Source organism: Nyctereutes procyonoides, unplaced genomic scaffold (assembly GCF_905146905.1).
Source record: "Nyctereutes procyonoides isolate TBG_1078 unplaced genomic scaffold, NYPRO_anot_genome, whole genome shotgun sequence".
NCBI classification, from domain to species: domain Eukaryota; kingdom Metazoa; phylum Chordata; class Mammalia; order Carnivora; family Canidae; genus Nyctereutes; species Nyctereutes procyonoides.
In genome coordinates this window covers 39,512,933-39,528,658 of record NW_026575043.1, presented here as the reverse complement: position 1 = coordinate 39,528,658, position 15,726 = coordinate 39,512,933, and the positions used below count along the sequence as shown (strand labels likewise).

At 40.0% G+C, this 15,726-nt stretch overlaps 1 protein-coding gene across 8 annotated transcripts in view; it reads right to left on the bottom strand.

The window, feature by feature from the left end:
* Positions 1-785: 785 nt before the first annotated feature.
* PRR14L (proline rich 14 like) overlaps positions 786-15,726 on the bottom strand; it is a 56,295-nt gene continuing 41,354 nt past the window's right edge. For all 8 annotated transcript variants that reach the window (XM_055322176.1, XM_055322175.1, XM_055322183.1 and 5 more), the window contains 5 exons: positions 12,879-12,950; positions 12,031-12,202; positions 11,362-11,468; positions 3,288-3,359; positions 786-2,733 (listed from right to left, as the gene is read on the bottom strand). In XM_055322176.1, coding sequence (XP_055178151.1) covers positions 2,454-2,733; positions 3,288-3,359; positions 11,362-11,468; positions 12,031-12,202; positions 12,879-12,950 — 703 coding nt within the window. In that variant the 3' untranslated portion in view covers positions 786-2,453. The remainder of the gene's footprint in view (positions 2,734-3,287; positions 3,360-11,361; positions 11,469-12,030; positions 12,203-12,878; positions 12,951-15,726) is intronic.

The window sequence follows — 15,726 nt, the reverse complement described above, 5'->3', positions numbered from 1 at the left end:
TCTTAACTTTGGAGCAGGGGAAGGCCCCTAGTCAGAGGGCAGGGCAAGAATTTCAAGGAGAGGCAGGGCTGCCTCAGAGCTACTTTTCTCTGAGTGCCAGGACCAGGAGAGAGGCCCAGGCCTCTACTTCCTCCATCCCTCCAATGTTCCAAATCACTGCTCCTGGTTCTTGCAAGTGCCATGCCTATAAAGGGCAAACTTGAAATTGTATCTCTATAACAGTGGTGATGCCAAAGTTGTGCCCACTCAACTTCAGTATGCTGGATGACATGGCTGCCACACTGTTGACTTGTCTACACTGGCAATGGAGCTGGCAAGTAGGGCTCTGTTGATTTGGTTGGGAGTTTGCAAGCTGTCCAGAAGCACTCCCTAAAAACGTGTCAGAGGGTGCAATGGATTATTAATCCCACTTCCTTAGGCAAAAAGACAGAGAGAAGCATTTAGTGTCTGAGGACCCTGTCCCAGGAAGGGAGAGGTACTGAGGTGAAACACAGGTCGTGTCTATACAGTCTGGGCAAAGCGGATGTAGAACGACGGAATCTGGTTCACATCATCTGGAGCCAGTACAGAAATGTGGCTCTCTTCTAATGCTATTTGGCCATGGCCTTAGAAGCCTCCGTGGGTCACCAGGTGTGTACTTCACTTACTAAATGCTATGTCTGAGGCAGTGGGCCTAGAAGACAGATGTGGCACTTTTTTTTTCCTTGCTCATGTCAGTTCTTCTGCTCCAGTGTGGCATAGACTGTCAACCTGCAAAGGAAAGGCACATAGAAACCCCCCACCCCCACCCCATCTCCCCACCCACTCACAAATGGGGAGACAAAGGAACCCTAAGAGACACACTCTAGGACGGCACCACTCACTCTTCTCTAACAGACTGGCTTTGAAAATATCTCTGGAGTTCTGACAGTCCCCATGGGTGGATGCTTTCCAGCAGCAGCTCCTAGGAGAATGGGAAGAGGTGACCAGTGTCCTGAGGCTGGACGTAGCATCCCACTCACCAGCCAAGGAATGTTAATTCTCTGAATTTTTGTTTTGAAAGAAAGCTAAAACACAAGGGAAGGAGCTGGAGGGAAGCAGGGCAAGGGCACACAGGAGTTAAGTGGAAAAGGAATGACACATCTGGGTCTGGCTGACCCACACAGCATCCCTCTGCCCAGACTCCCACAGGCCCAGATGAAGGAACTCCACTAACTCTGGCTCACTACAAAATTTCCAGTAGGTTTGACATAGGAGCCCCAAATATGATGGCATCCTCAGAGAGGGCTGGCTATGGAACTTCACGATCCCACTGCAAGGCTGCATTACTGGGTCTGAGCCACATCCTGTCTCACTCCTCACTCTTGAAGCAAGTTGCTCTGACAGCTGCTAACACTCTGGGTTGGCCTTTATCACCGCCTGAGCTGTGGTACCCAACACTGTTATACTACCACTTCAGATAAAACCCTTTAAGACCACACCCAACATTCATATTTTTTAAATGATTGGGAGGAAAATCTGCTCTTACTTCCATTGTTAAAATAAACATATCTCCTTAGTGAGCAAGAATGAGAACCCAGATGAAAAAATACTCCCTCTAATGAGTTACACCAGAAGGTGAAGATGGGGAAGGGGCGCTTGAAACACATGATGGGAAAATGTCTCTTCATCGTCCCATACCATGCACTGATATACTGGGTCAAATGCCTGTCATATATTCAGAAGACATCTATTGTCTTTCTCCTTAATGTCTTAAAAATTTTTCTTTTGAAATCACATTTAAAGGCTCCAAACATGCAGCAATAAAAAATTAAAAAAAAAATAAAACAAATGAAAATAACACCACAACATTAAAAAGTGCAACTTACTTCAAATGGGGCCTGGACGGGCTCCTCTGGCACTAGTGACCCACAGTCACAAAGGGGAGAAAATGATGGGAAAAAGCCACACACACACACACACACACGCACACGCACACAGTTCTGGACAGACGGACTCAAAGGATTAGGAAACAACAGCTCATCTTTCCTCAACTACTGAAATGAGCCGGTGAGACCACACAAGACAGGACGCCAGGTCCCCCTCCCTAGGCCACGTCTCTAAATAATCTTGGTCTAGCACCACCGTAAACAACGCAGAACTTTCACACAGACGTGCAAATGCTGTGAGTCCTTGGAATCCTAGTGTTACTGAAGGTGTGCTGTGTCCTCCTCCTGTGGATGGCAAGTGGGGGGAGGAGGCCAGATGTCATTCAGGACCATTTCCAGGAGAAAGGGAGCATTCCTGAGGTTCAATACTCAGCAGTAGAAGTAGAGGACCCTCCTTCACCATTTCCTAAAAAGGTTGCACCTTAAAATAGGTAAAAATCCATGGACTGCATTTGGAGTAGTTTGGGTGGTAGGGCAAAATTAGGCAACCTCTTCCAAGGAGCCTGGAAAATCTAAAATTGAGACCCTCCCAAACTGAATTGCTTCTCAACAATCAGATGATCGCTCCTGCTCCTCCTCTTCCTTGGCAAAAAAGGTCTCCAATTCCATTAGTTTCTGTATCAACAGAGCATCCAGCTCTCGACTCTGCAGAGCCGCCTTCTGGGCCCTGGTAAAGCTGCCTGCCACCTTGATCTTACCACGAGCTCTCCTCTTTCGTGGGACTGTAAAATCCTGAAATTCTAGAACTCGTTTTCTCTTCTGTTGACTGATTGAGATTAGTGTACCATTTCGTTCCTTGGGTTCTTCAAAGATGGTCTCCAAACACCTGAGGGTGGAGCACAAAAAAGAATCAACACACTGACTCACATGGTCCATCTCCCGAGCCACCAACCCTTTAGGTCAACCTGAAGGGGCTAAAACAACTGATGACTACTTACTCAACTGTTTCCTCTGGCCAGTATCTATCTTTTTAGTATGAAAAAGAAATATTTATAGATACATAACATATGAACACAGTGAAAAAACTGCAACTGGACAAGTCTGAACTGAATTGAGACTTAACGAATGAAATTCATCTGTATTTGGGTTTGGAATCGTACCTGAAGATTGACAATTATTAGTCCTGAAGAAAACAGCGGACATATTTGCTAAAAACGTTAAGTACAAACTGAAGTAAGACGTTTTCTGTACCTACCTAACTCAACACATGTTCCTGTCCCATTCTACCACCAGCCCCAGTTCAAATGCTAGGAAATAATATCAATTTGTGTTATTTCCAATAATTAAACATAAAATCCTTTCTGAAGTAAAAGGATTGGAAGTTGACATCCATCACTTCAGAAGCCTTCCTAGCCTATCAGTTCCTATATATGAACCCACCTGTTTGCAGGAGGAGACTTATAATTCTTGTTGGTATAGATTTCTTCTAAACTAAATTCCTTTTTCTTTAACCTGAAAAGAGAACAGAATAAATTCTTAATGACTTTTTTTTTTTTTTTTTTTTAGATTTTATATATTTACGAGAGAGAGTAAGCACAAGCAGGGGGAGAAGCAGACTCCCTGCTGTTCAGGGAGCCTGACACAGGGCTTGATCTCAGGACTTGGAGATCATGACCTGAGCCAAAGGCTGATGCTTAACCAACTGAGCCATCCAGATGGTCTTCTCCATGCTCTCTTAAAAGAGCTAAGACTGCCTTCCCAACTTGATGGACTCGTTTCAGTTTTCAGCCGTTCTGTAATGAATTTTAGATGTGTCTCAGGTACACAACACATACTGAATTTTCTTTCTAGGCTGCCAATTTTCAGCTTTATGAAATTTAGTCCATTTATACTTACTGGCAATGATATAACTATTTATATCTATTACCATATTTTACAGCTTTTTTTAGTCCTACCTTTTCACTATTTTTCTTCTCCTTAACTGACTGCTTGCTTTCTCTTTTATCCTCCCCTTTAACGGCTTGGAAATCATACACTCCCCTTTTAGTGATTGGTAAGAATTTTATAAGTATATTTAACTTGGAACCTGAAGCGCATCAATATTTTTACCCTTCTCCCAAAAACAGGTCCCTGGAACTCTGAATTCGCAATCAATATCATCTCAATTTATATGTTACTAGTGTTCTATTTTGTCTTTTTAAAAAAATATATTTGGTGATATTAAATATAATACATATTTTATATATTACATAATATATAAATGGCTTGGTGAAGAAACCAAGCCATTTGACCTGTGGCTTCCCCAGGCTAGACTTTTTTGATTACACCCACATAGTATCATTTAACTTGTTCCTCTGACTCAAACATATAGGAAATTCTATTGGTTTTTCCTACAGATTGACAATTAGGTATAGAGGCATAATCAGATTTAGGTGTTTTGATAGGAAGATTTTTAGATGATGGTGTATACTTTCATCATGAGGATACCTGTCTTCTTGTAATATTAATAGCCACTGAAGAACGCTGACTATATTTATTACTCCTTTAGGGTCATACATGGTGATAGTCTATAACTCCTTAGGTAGAATTCTTCTAAATTGAACCTTCATGCTCATGAATTACTTGGTAATCCTGAGGTACAATTTGCACAGGAAAAACAGATCATGCTTGGTTTTTTCCCTTTATTTACTGATTTCCAAAATTAATTAATTGGTTCTCTAATCTCATCCAAATATGACCAATGGATTGTTTTAAAAGTGTCATTATAAACTATTATATTTAAACATATTTCTTGTGCTTCAATCTACTGCCGTTATTATTCCTTTTGATGCTCTGTTTCATCTGTGGCCAGTGAGAGTTCCAAATTGGTTCCTGAGTCTAGTAGTCTTTGAGAGCTTTAGCACTTTCTGGTAAGACAAGATGTTCTATATTCAGCTTTTTTTTTTTTTTTTTAAAGATTTTATTTATTTATTTAAGAAAGAGATAGAACAGAGGGAAAGAAACTAAAATATGATGCCAGAGTTAACTGACATGCTCTGGGATGCGTAGGTGGCTCAGCAGTTGAAATGTCTGCCTTCAGCCCAGGGCGTGATCCTAGAGTCCCAGGATTGAGTCCCACATGGCGCTCCCTGCATGGAGCCTGCTTCTCTCTCTGCCTATGTCTCTGCCTCTCTGTGTCTCTCATGAATAAATAAACAAAATCTTAAAAAAAAAATTTTTTTTTTTAAACTGACATGCTCTGCAGACTTTATCTGAACGAGACAGGCTTAAAATACAGAAACTTTGTGGTGATTTGCTCTTTTATAATAGTTAATATAAAAGTTATGCTCGGGATCCCTGGGTGGTGCAGCGGTTTGGTGCCTGCCTTTGGCCCGGGGCGCGATCCTGGAGACCCGGGGTCGAATCCCACGTCAGGCTCCCTGCATGGAGCCTGCTTCTCCCTCTGCCTGTCTGTGTCTCTGCCTCTCTGTCTCTCTCTGTGTGACTATCATAAATAAATAAATAAAATCTTAAAAAAATAAAAAAATAAAAGTTATGCTTTCTGAAAATAAGTTTCTACTGAGATAAGTGTGGTGACCTGAAGCTATTATCTTCCATGTAGTAGCAAAAAATGAATAAACAACAAATAAATTGAATATACTCATAAGCAAATGAATAAATAAAGAGGTGAATTTTATGCTCTATGAACCAAGACTCCTCAAAGACTGATTAAAGGTTTATAGCAGGAAATGTACAAAATGAGTAGGGATACAGGGATGGCTAAGTTGGTTAAGCGTCTGATTCTTGATTTCTGCTCAGGTCATCATCTCAGGGTTGTGAACTCAAGCCCCACATTGGGCTCCATGCTCAGCAGAGTCTGCTTGTTCTTCTCCCTCTTTAATTTTCTCTTGTCAATTTGTAGAACCCTGGTGTGTTCGTGTGCATGCACATGTGTGTATGTATGTAAATCAGCCTTTTGAGATAGGAGTTTGTGGGAGGAGTTTAAAATTTTACTGTTTTTCAGCTTTATTGGCATAAAACTGACAAAACTCTAAGATATTTAAGTGCACATCTTGAGGATCTGTTACACATATACACTGTGAGAGGACTCCTCCTGTCTGGTTAATTATAATTTTTTTAAGTATTTATTTCACATAAAGGATGAATGGTAGGAGAGGGAGAGAATCTTAAAATCCCTGCTGAGCGTGGAGCTGGACATGGGGCTCAGTCTCAGGACCCAAGATCATGACCTGACCCAAAATCAGGAGTCGGATGCTTAACCAACTGAGCCACCCAAGTACCCCCAAGTTGTGTTTTGACTTTGCTTATGGTGTCTTTCTTTTTTCTAGCAGAAGTACTAGATTTTTATGAAATATATTTTCAGACTTCCATCTTACGGCAATGGATTTTTATATTCTAGTTAACCACTCCAGTTAGAAATTTCCTATGGCCCAGGGGCATCTGGCTGGCTCAGTCAGTGAAGCATGCAACTCTTGATCTTAGAGTAGTGAGTTCAAGCTCCATGTTGAGGGCAGAGTTTACAAAAAAAAAAAGTTCCTATGGTTTCCTCAACTATTTCTTTTTCTTTCTTTTTTTTTTTTAAGATTTTATTTATTTATTCATCAGAGACAGAGAGAAAGAGAGAGAGAGAGAGAGAGGCAGAGACACAGGCAGAGGGAGAAGCAGGCTCCATGCAGGGAGTCCGACAGGAGACTCAACTCCAGGTCTCCAGGATCACGCCCTGGGCTGAAGGTGGCGCTAAACCACTGAGCCAACTGGGCTGCCCTCCTCAACTATTTCTATGGTCTGATTTGTTCCCACCTAATTCTGATTTATTTGGAATTTCTTTTGGTAAAAGGCCTAAAATACAGATCCAACTTTCATTACTCTCATTTTTTGTTTTGTTAAAGATTTTATTTTTACATAATCTTTACATCTAACACAGGGCTTGAACTTACAACCCCAAGTTCAGAGATCAAGAGTCACATGCTCTATCCACTAAGCCAGCCAGGTGGCCCCCAATTTTCTTACTCTTAAAATGGTTACCCAGTTGCCCCAACAGCTCTTTACTGACTAGTCCATCTTTTTATCATTGATTGGAGGGGACACTTTTGTCACACACTAAATTTCCCTATGTATTTGTGTCTATTTCTGGCCTTTCCCTTTTACTTTACCAATTTGTATGTTTATGCTCTGGTACTACACTTTTCTATTTATTGAGACTTCACAATATACTGTAGTATCTCTTAGGATTAGTACGTCTCTTATTTCACTCCTTTTCTGAATTTTTCCCCCATCATTGGTGCATGTTTGTTGGGATGTTAAGGAGAGGGCTAAGCCTAGCTATGTGGACAGAGCATGCAGGCCCTCAGTGCTCTGGCAACCCTAGCCTGGTGATCATGTCACATGTTTCCTGACATACATGGCACTCCAGGCCATAACCTTGTATCCCAGCTTCCTAAGGACTGTTTCCTGTGGCCCTCCTGAAAGAAATACCACATGCTCCAGGCCTTACATCCACAGTAGCACCCCCATTCCCTTGCCTGCCTGTCTCAGCTCCTCTGCACCAAAGTGGTTGCTATTTCCTGCTTGCCTAGCTCTAGCCTTTGCAACCTAGCCATCCAATGGGTTGCAATCATACCCTTTACAACAAAGCCTAAATGCCAGCCTAGGGAAGTGGCTGCCCTTCCAAGTTTGTCCTTCCTTGAGTATTTTCCCTCAGTCTTAGGGTACCCTTCAGAATTCTCTATACATCATGTTACTCTCTTATTATAATTTAACATTTTATATTATTAAAGTTCCCCTATTTAAAATACTGTGTAGTTTGTCACCTGATTGTATCAACAGACACATGAACCCCCAAGACCTAAATAAGGTTGCTATTAAATACTCTAGACCAGGGCAGCCCGGGTGGCTCAGCGGTTTAGCGCTGCCTTCAGCCCAGGGCCTGATCCTGGAGATCCAGGATCGAGTCCCACGTCGGGCTCCCTGCACAGAGCCTGCTTCTCCCTCTGCCTGTGTCTCTGCCTCTCTCTCTCTCTCTCTCTCGCTCTGTGTCTCTCATGAATAAATAAAAATAAATCTAAAAAAAAATAAAAAATAAAAAATAAAAATAAAATAAAAAAATAAATATCCTAGACCAGTGGTATTCACATTAGTGTACCAGAAGACATGCCACAGAGTACAAGAACACCCAGTTTTAGCAGAATCAATCTCCCAATCTTTAATTTCCTGCTTTAATCTTGAGAAGCATCCTTAAATGTTCATGCAGATTTCTCCATTCCCACAAATTCTTGCAAAGCAGCACATATCCATCCTGAATGCCACTTCAGTATATCAATCACGTCACTGATCTTGCTAAGCCCTCTTCGGTAATTAATGAAATCACAGTAAACTTGTATTGGACTGGTCTTTCCCCATTACATACAGTTCCATTAAGAGAGGAGTGGCTTTAGAAATAGGGTACTTTGGTGTCCAAATATTCAGATTTCAGATATGCTGCAGAGTGGGTTTGTCAGGGTGACTCTGTCTCATTTATTTCCTGATCGTAATCAAACAATGCTTCCTTAAGAAGGAGGTCCTATCTATGAAAGAGAGCTTTGAATTTTTTTTTTAATTTATTTATTTATGATAGTCACAGAGAGAGAGAGAGGAAGAGACATAGGCAGAGGGAGAAGCAGGCTCCATGCCCGATATGGGATTCGATCCCGGGTCTCCAGGATCGCGCCCTGGGCCAAAGGCAGGCGCCAAACCGCTGCGCCACCCAGGGATCCCTGAAAGAGAGCTTTGAATACCAACATAGCATCTTCATGTATTTAACTGTACCCAATGTTTCTTCCAAACTATTCTCAATTTTCATTGATAGTCTGTTATCACTTAGAAAGTTCCACTCAAAAGTCAATTCTTTTTTAAAAAATAGAACTGAGGGGCATCGGGGTGGCTCAGTGGTTGAGCGTCTGCCTCCGGCTCAGGGCATGATCCTGGGGTCCTGGGATGGAGTCCCACATCAGGCTCCCTGTGAGGAGCCTGCTTCTCCCTCTGCCTATGTCTCTGCCTCTCTCCCTATGTCTCTCATGAATAAATAAATAAAATCTTAAAAAAAAAATAGAATTGAAATGTTTACTAGAACTATCAAACATTTGAAGATAAAGTGTGCAAAACCCACAGACAACAATTTTAAGTAATTTCCTCCAGTTAGGGAATAAACTTTTATTTATTTATTTTTAAAGATTTATTTATTTATTTATTCATGAGAGACAGAGAGAGAGTGAGGCACAGATCCAGGCAGAGAGAGTAAGCAGGTTCCATGCAGGGAGCCTCACATGGGACTTGATCCCAGGTCTCCAGGATCACACCCTAGGCCGAAGGCGGTGCTAAACTGCTGAGCCACTCGGGCTGCCCAGGAATAAACTTTTAACAAATCAAATCACATAAAGAAATACTTAATCCAATTATTTAATCCTCATCTTACTTTGGTTTATAAAATGTTATAACTTCTACTCCTGTTAACAGCAAAAATTACATGATATTGCCATGCAAATTGGTTTCATAATACATCTTTATCTACATTAAACATTGAAGCAATTCTAAGATTTACATACATTACTAGATTTATTTGATTTTTTGCATGACTCTTAATTGTTCCTAAAAGTCCAATAACATTGTTTCATTCCTGTATGCATACACATTTACTGAAGTATTATCATGATTTCTACCATACTTCTCCCTTCCTAGTTTATTATTCTAGCTACACATTACATTGGTTTATTACAAATCCAATAATGAGAAACAGCATTACCATGTTGTTTTAATAAAGCAGTATTAAAATAAATTAATATTTGTTACATATGATTTTATTTATTATTATTTTTTAATAAAGGAGGTTTTATTTATTTATTTTTAAGATTTTATTTATTTATTTATTCATGAGAGACAAGAGAAAGAGAGAGAGGCAGAGACCCAGGCAGAGGGAGAAGCAGGCTCCATGCAGGGAGCCAGACGTGGGACTCGATCCCGGGACTCCAGGATCAAACCCTGGGCTGAAGGCGGCGCCAAACCGCTGAGCCACCTGGGCTGCCCAGATCAGCATACAAATTATTGGGCATCTGACACTTACTGGTCAGATCTTGTTGGTATGTTGCTCATACAATGAGATACTCACTGCTTCAATGCCTGGTAACAGAACTTATGTAAGTCAACACTTTTCAATCCTTTGCTTTCAAAAAAAAATTAGGTAACAATCATTAAGTATAATTTAATATAACAGACCACTCTGTGCTTTTTTTGGCATATTACTTGAAAAAAGTTCAAATGATTGAATGTCATTACTATATTAAAACTCTCTCTACTCCCAAGTACTTACTTATATTAAAAACGTTTTTTAGAACTTTTATCTACATATATATGCAAGGTAGAATACATTTAATTCTGAATCCTATTTCATTCTAGCAATAAGTACCATTCAACCTAGGATATCTGAAGTATTTAAAAATTTCTCTTGTAAAGACATATGGTAGGATGATCAATAAAAGAATTGTAAAATAAAAATATACTAAGACAAAAATTATGTGGGAAAATGGAATGTCAATTATGATCATAGTAATAGGTAATTAAAGCATTTGTGTTGTGTGAAGCAATGTAATACACATTTTTTCCTCAACTAGACTGTACAGCAATCTTAAGTGTTGGGAATTCTTACTACACTTTACAGACATGCTCTTGAGGCTCAAAAATGTTCAATAAGTTACCCTGGGGCTACTTCAGGGTCTACTATTAGGCTTCTATTTGCCAATAAGAAATGAAGGAATGAAATCCACCACAAGAAAACATAACTCTGGAGATCTGGAGACCTTTTTATAAAATATTTCTATTTTTATAGGGCATCTGTGTAATATATAGTACACCAAATACATAATTTGGTAACTTGATTTTTCTTTCCACTTCCCTTTATAAGGTTAGTAATTATCTAACCTTATAAAAAAATAAATGTTTAGAAACCAAGTTTTTAAAGGCCATGATATAGACCATAGCACGGATTGGGCATTTTCCTTAAAAGAAAAAAAAAAAAAAAGCTTCTTCCCCTCATGACATTTATGTCCCTTTTCAATTCTGCACGCAGAATGCTGTAAGCATGGGCTATGGGGTTGGGTAAAACCTGTGTGAGAGAGAAACCACCTGAGCTATGACCAATGCCATGGTCTACCACGGGTGTCTTAACCACTGGGCCTCAGCAACCTCATCTAAACCTAAGGCTGACAATGGTGCTGACCTCCCAGCACCACTGAGAGACGAAAAGACTATGTACGCAAAGGGACAGCACAATATCTGGCATAGTAAGTTTGATTAAAGTGATTGAGAATGCATCATAATATCCCTGGCATGTAAATCTCTGGTCACATTACCAATTAATTCTTTTGGACAAATTCCTAGAACTATAATAAATAGTTCAGAATATATGACCATTTAAAAGGTCATTATATTCTACCAAATGATTTTCCAAAAAAGTGACCCTATGTGTATTTGAGAAGGAGCTCACCTTTTGGGTCGAGGAAGGCCCATGGGGGTAAGGTTAGGGTCTGGCTTAGGAATGGTTTTCCGGATACGAATCTGTGAGACTTTCTTTGGCCTCTTCTCTGGCTCAGCCTATTTTTAAGGGTTAAGAAGAAAGATGGTAAAGTTATAAGACATTTTAAATACATAAAGTTCCTTGTCTTAACATGCGAAGATTGTGCTTTCTCAGATTATAGATGACTCTAATGTGTAGTTTATGACAAAGTTCTACATATTCCTGCTGACAGCAACCATTCCCTTTATATTATTAGAAGAGAATCGTACATTCAACTCAGATAGTGAGACTAGTAATATGAAAGCCTATAACTGTTGGAGACAGAGATTGCAAAATTGAAAAATACCATTGTTCACTCATCTTTGAATGCATGAAGCAGATCTTTGGTCCAACTCTCTAAATACTACTAAATGCTATCATCATGAAAAAAGGATCTAAAAAACAATGTAGATTATAAGACCCAGAGTAGCTTTCAGTGGCCAAGCAAAAAAACTCCTGCCTTGGCAATCTCCAGCACTCAACTAAAGCTAAGGTGATAAGCAAAGATACTCGGGCCTGTGTGCACCCATCATGTGATCTGTGGTCCTCAATGGACACTTCTAATGCTGCCCCAACTCTGTACCAGCACTTTACGTTTACCTTCTTCTGTTCTGGAGGGCTGCTCTGTGGATGGGGGCATGCTGCTGCCACACTATCCAGCTCATCAAATTCAGGAACCTGGAACTCGGAGGCTGAAAGCAGGAGCTTGCTGACAGCTGAATCTGTTACCAAGCAAGACTTTGGTACCAAGGCAGGGAATGGAGGCTCTAGTCTAGCACCATGGAAAGAAAAACAGAGAAAGAAAATATGATACAGGTTTCACTTTCTACCTCCAACTTCTTAATATTAGACTAAAGTTGAAGATCTTCCCTTTTCCTAGCAATGACATTTCAAGTCAATCTGTTCTCTAGTTACTTCTGGACACAGCCTGTGTCTATATACGAAAATTACAAGGATGTGGTCAATCCATTTCTCATTGGTGTAGAGCAATTTTATAAAGAAAAATGTAAAAAGGTACAGACTTTTGGAGGAAAAAGGCATTTAGTAAAATGAACAAATGGACTGCTCAGATGAGATCAATCCCATTAAGGCAATGAAGCTGGCTCTATGAGCAAGAAATAGCTTGAGAGGGAACCAGTGGTACAATGAGCTGGCTAGTGATTTTGATTTTTTTTCAATAAATGATACTGATTACACATCCTTAGTTGCTACTTAGAATAAAACACACCTGAATCTTGGATCAGGTTTAGAAGGAGAACAAAGTGTCAGAATCATGCTGTCCTCGACCCATGCCATCCGATAGAACGCCCACTCAGGTGCTGTGTTTGCTTGTACATTCACTCTTCTTTCACGCATGCGTGTGTGCGCACACGCACACACACACACACACACACACACACACACACACACTGCAAGCCCTTATATACCAGGTGCTGCTGGAGACTTACCTCATCTGATTGCCACTGGCGTTGTAAGTAGCTTCCAGGCCTGGAAGAGGCACATGTGGTAACATGGTGTGGCTGAAGTGAAGCAAAAGTATAAAGCAATAGGTTAGGGCAATGGAACAATGGGAAAGTTTTGATGCCACTGCAGGTACTCAAAGGTTTTAATACCATTGATGGCACATGATATTCGATTAGACCTTAGAAAGACAAGAAATGTCAGTCACTCAGAAAGAAGAACCTCGCCTCACCCAATCACAGAATTACATTTATGCGCCCATCACTGGAATGGAGAGAGGCTGATGGGAAGCTTATTTTCTAATATGTAGAGAAAGTAGAGAAATAAAGAGAGGGTAGTAAAAGAAAGGAGGAGAACAGGGCAGCATGGGTTGCTCAGCGGTTTAGCGCCGCCTCAGCCCAGCGCCTGATCCTGAAGACCCGGGATCGAGTCCCATGTCAGGCTCCCTGCACAGAGCCTGCTTCTCCCTCTGCCTGTGTCTCTGCCTCTCTCTCTCTTTCTCTCTCTCTCTCTCTCTATCTCTATCTCTGTGTATCTCACGAATAAATAAATAAAATCTTAAAAAAAAAAGGAGGGAACAAGAATGATTTTGAGTCTTATATGTTCTAATCAGGTTGCTGAATATAAAAAAAAACTTACATATAAAAAATCTTGCATTATTCATTTCTATGTTAATGCCATTAAAATAATATCTAATTTCCATACCCTTAGAGAAGACTATGAAGAAACCTTATTTCCTTTACAGGCAAGTTCCACACAAAACATGGTTATGGGGGCATCTGGGTGGCTCAGCATGTTGAGTGTCTGCCTTGGCTCAGGTTGTGATCCCAGGGTCCTGGGACCAAGCCCCACATCGAGCCCATCAAGCTCCCTGCTCAGCAGGGATCCTGCTTCTCCCTCTTCCTCTCCAGCTCCCCCTGCTTGTGCTATTTCACACTCTATCAAATAAATAAATAAATCTAAATAAATAAATAAAACATGGTTATATAGGAAAAAAAAACATTATCAGGGTTAGCTCCTTTATAATTAAGCTTTTATTTTTATAGATGATGGAATGGTATTTATCATTTATAGATACATCAATATGATAGTGGAGAGCTTTTTGTGCCTCTCAAAGTAAAACCCTATCAGTTTCTACTGAATTTGGAACACAGTACAGGCTTAATTAGTGAGGCATATATACAAGAACCATAATACAATCCATCTCCTCTTATAAGTAGATTTCCTCAATGTCTAGAAAACATAGGTAATTCAGATTTTTAGAATGTTTAGCACTAACTCAGGATTCCCTGATGGGAACTCAAAGGAAAGAGGCAGGGTATATATTCTTGAAAAGGATTTGACCAAATCAGAAATCAAGGAGACCCTGATTAGCTGAAACACTAATCTGATCTGGGTTAGAAAAACCCATGTGCCTCAGCCTCATCATCTATAAAAACAGCAAAAAAGAGGCCCATTCAACCTATATTAGAGATTGCTGAAGGTTCAAATAAGAAAACCCTTTGGGAGTGTCTGCTTGCCTCAGTCAGAAGTACAGGCAGCTCTTGATCTTGGGGTCATGAGTTCAAGCCCTACATTAAGTGTGGATTAAATAAAATAAAATAAAAAAATAAAACTTAAAAAAATCCTATGGAAACAATAAATTAACATTTGTTAAGTCCTGCTTTCTTGGGCTACCCAATTTATCATGCTTAATATTTCTAAGTATGTTTAGAAAAAGATCAAACTTCTAAACTCAAAGCCAAGGCGTATGATGTTAAGGCACTTCTAGAGCTAAGAAGAAGGAAATATTTCTCAACGTGCCCCCCCTCTGACATTCCACTTGAATTAAAATAAATAAAACAAAATAAAATGTTGGACATAGGAAGGAAAGGAGAGAAAAAATATTCTACACTAGGAAACAGCAGTTAGGAGAGAAAAGTTCTGGATGGAGAAAAAAGGCCAAAAAGCCACACATCTTCAGAGGGTACAGTAAAGAATGAGCCTATATTCTAACCTCAGGCATGAACACAGGGTAGAGAAGGTAACACGATTTAAAGTGTCTGCATGTCAGACACTGAGCAAAGTGTGATTATGAGATTATAGAGGCATACTGACAAATTAGACAAAATAAAAGCAGTATACGACCATTCAAAACAATTTCACTAATTCCAGTGTATTTTTTGTAGCTGCATTGTAAGAATATCTATTACCTAACTATAGGATAAGTACTTATAAGGCATTCATCTTTCAGTTTCAATCAGCCACATTCAGGTTCTGGGGTGTTTTTCTGAAACCTTTTTTATTTAGTTTTCTGCTAAGATGCTCAGGGAACTTTGTAGTATGCACCAGAGTTTTAGTGACACAGAATGATTCTGGATAAGAGATTGTACAGTTACACAAAGAACAAGGTCTCTCTCAGGCTATTTGTAATTTTAAGGCTTTGCTGGTGTTGAATTTTTAAACTGTAGCAATGATGAGGGCCAATTAAAGTTTTTTAGTTTCTGCTTTTTTATCAAATTCTTTTTCCTCTTATTTCCAATAAGGAGGTAAAATGAAAGGTGCCTAGGTGGCTCAGTCAGTTAAGTGGTCCATTCTCTATCTTGGCTCAGGTCATGACCTTAGGGTTGTGGAATCCAGCCCCATGTGGGTACCGTGCTCAGTGGGGAGTCTGCTTGAGATTCTCTTTCCATCTCCTCTTGCCTCTCCCCCTGTTCTAATAAATAAGTCTTTTTTTTTTAAAGATTTTATTTATTTATTCATGAGAGACAGAGAGAGAGAGAGAGAGAGAGAGAGGCAGAGACACAAGCAGAGAGAGAGAGAGAGAAGCAGGCTCCATGCAGCCCAATATGGAAC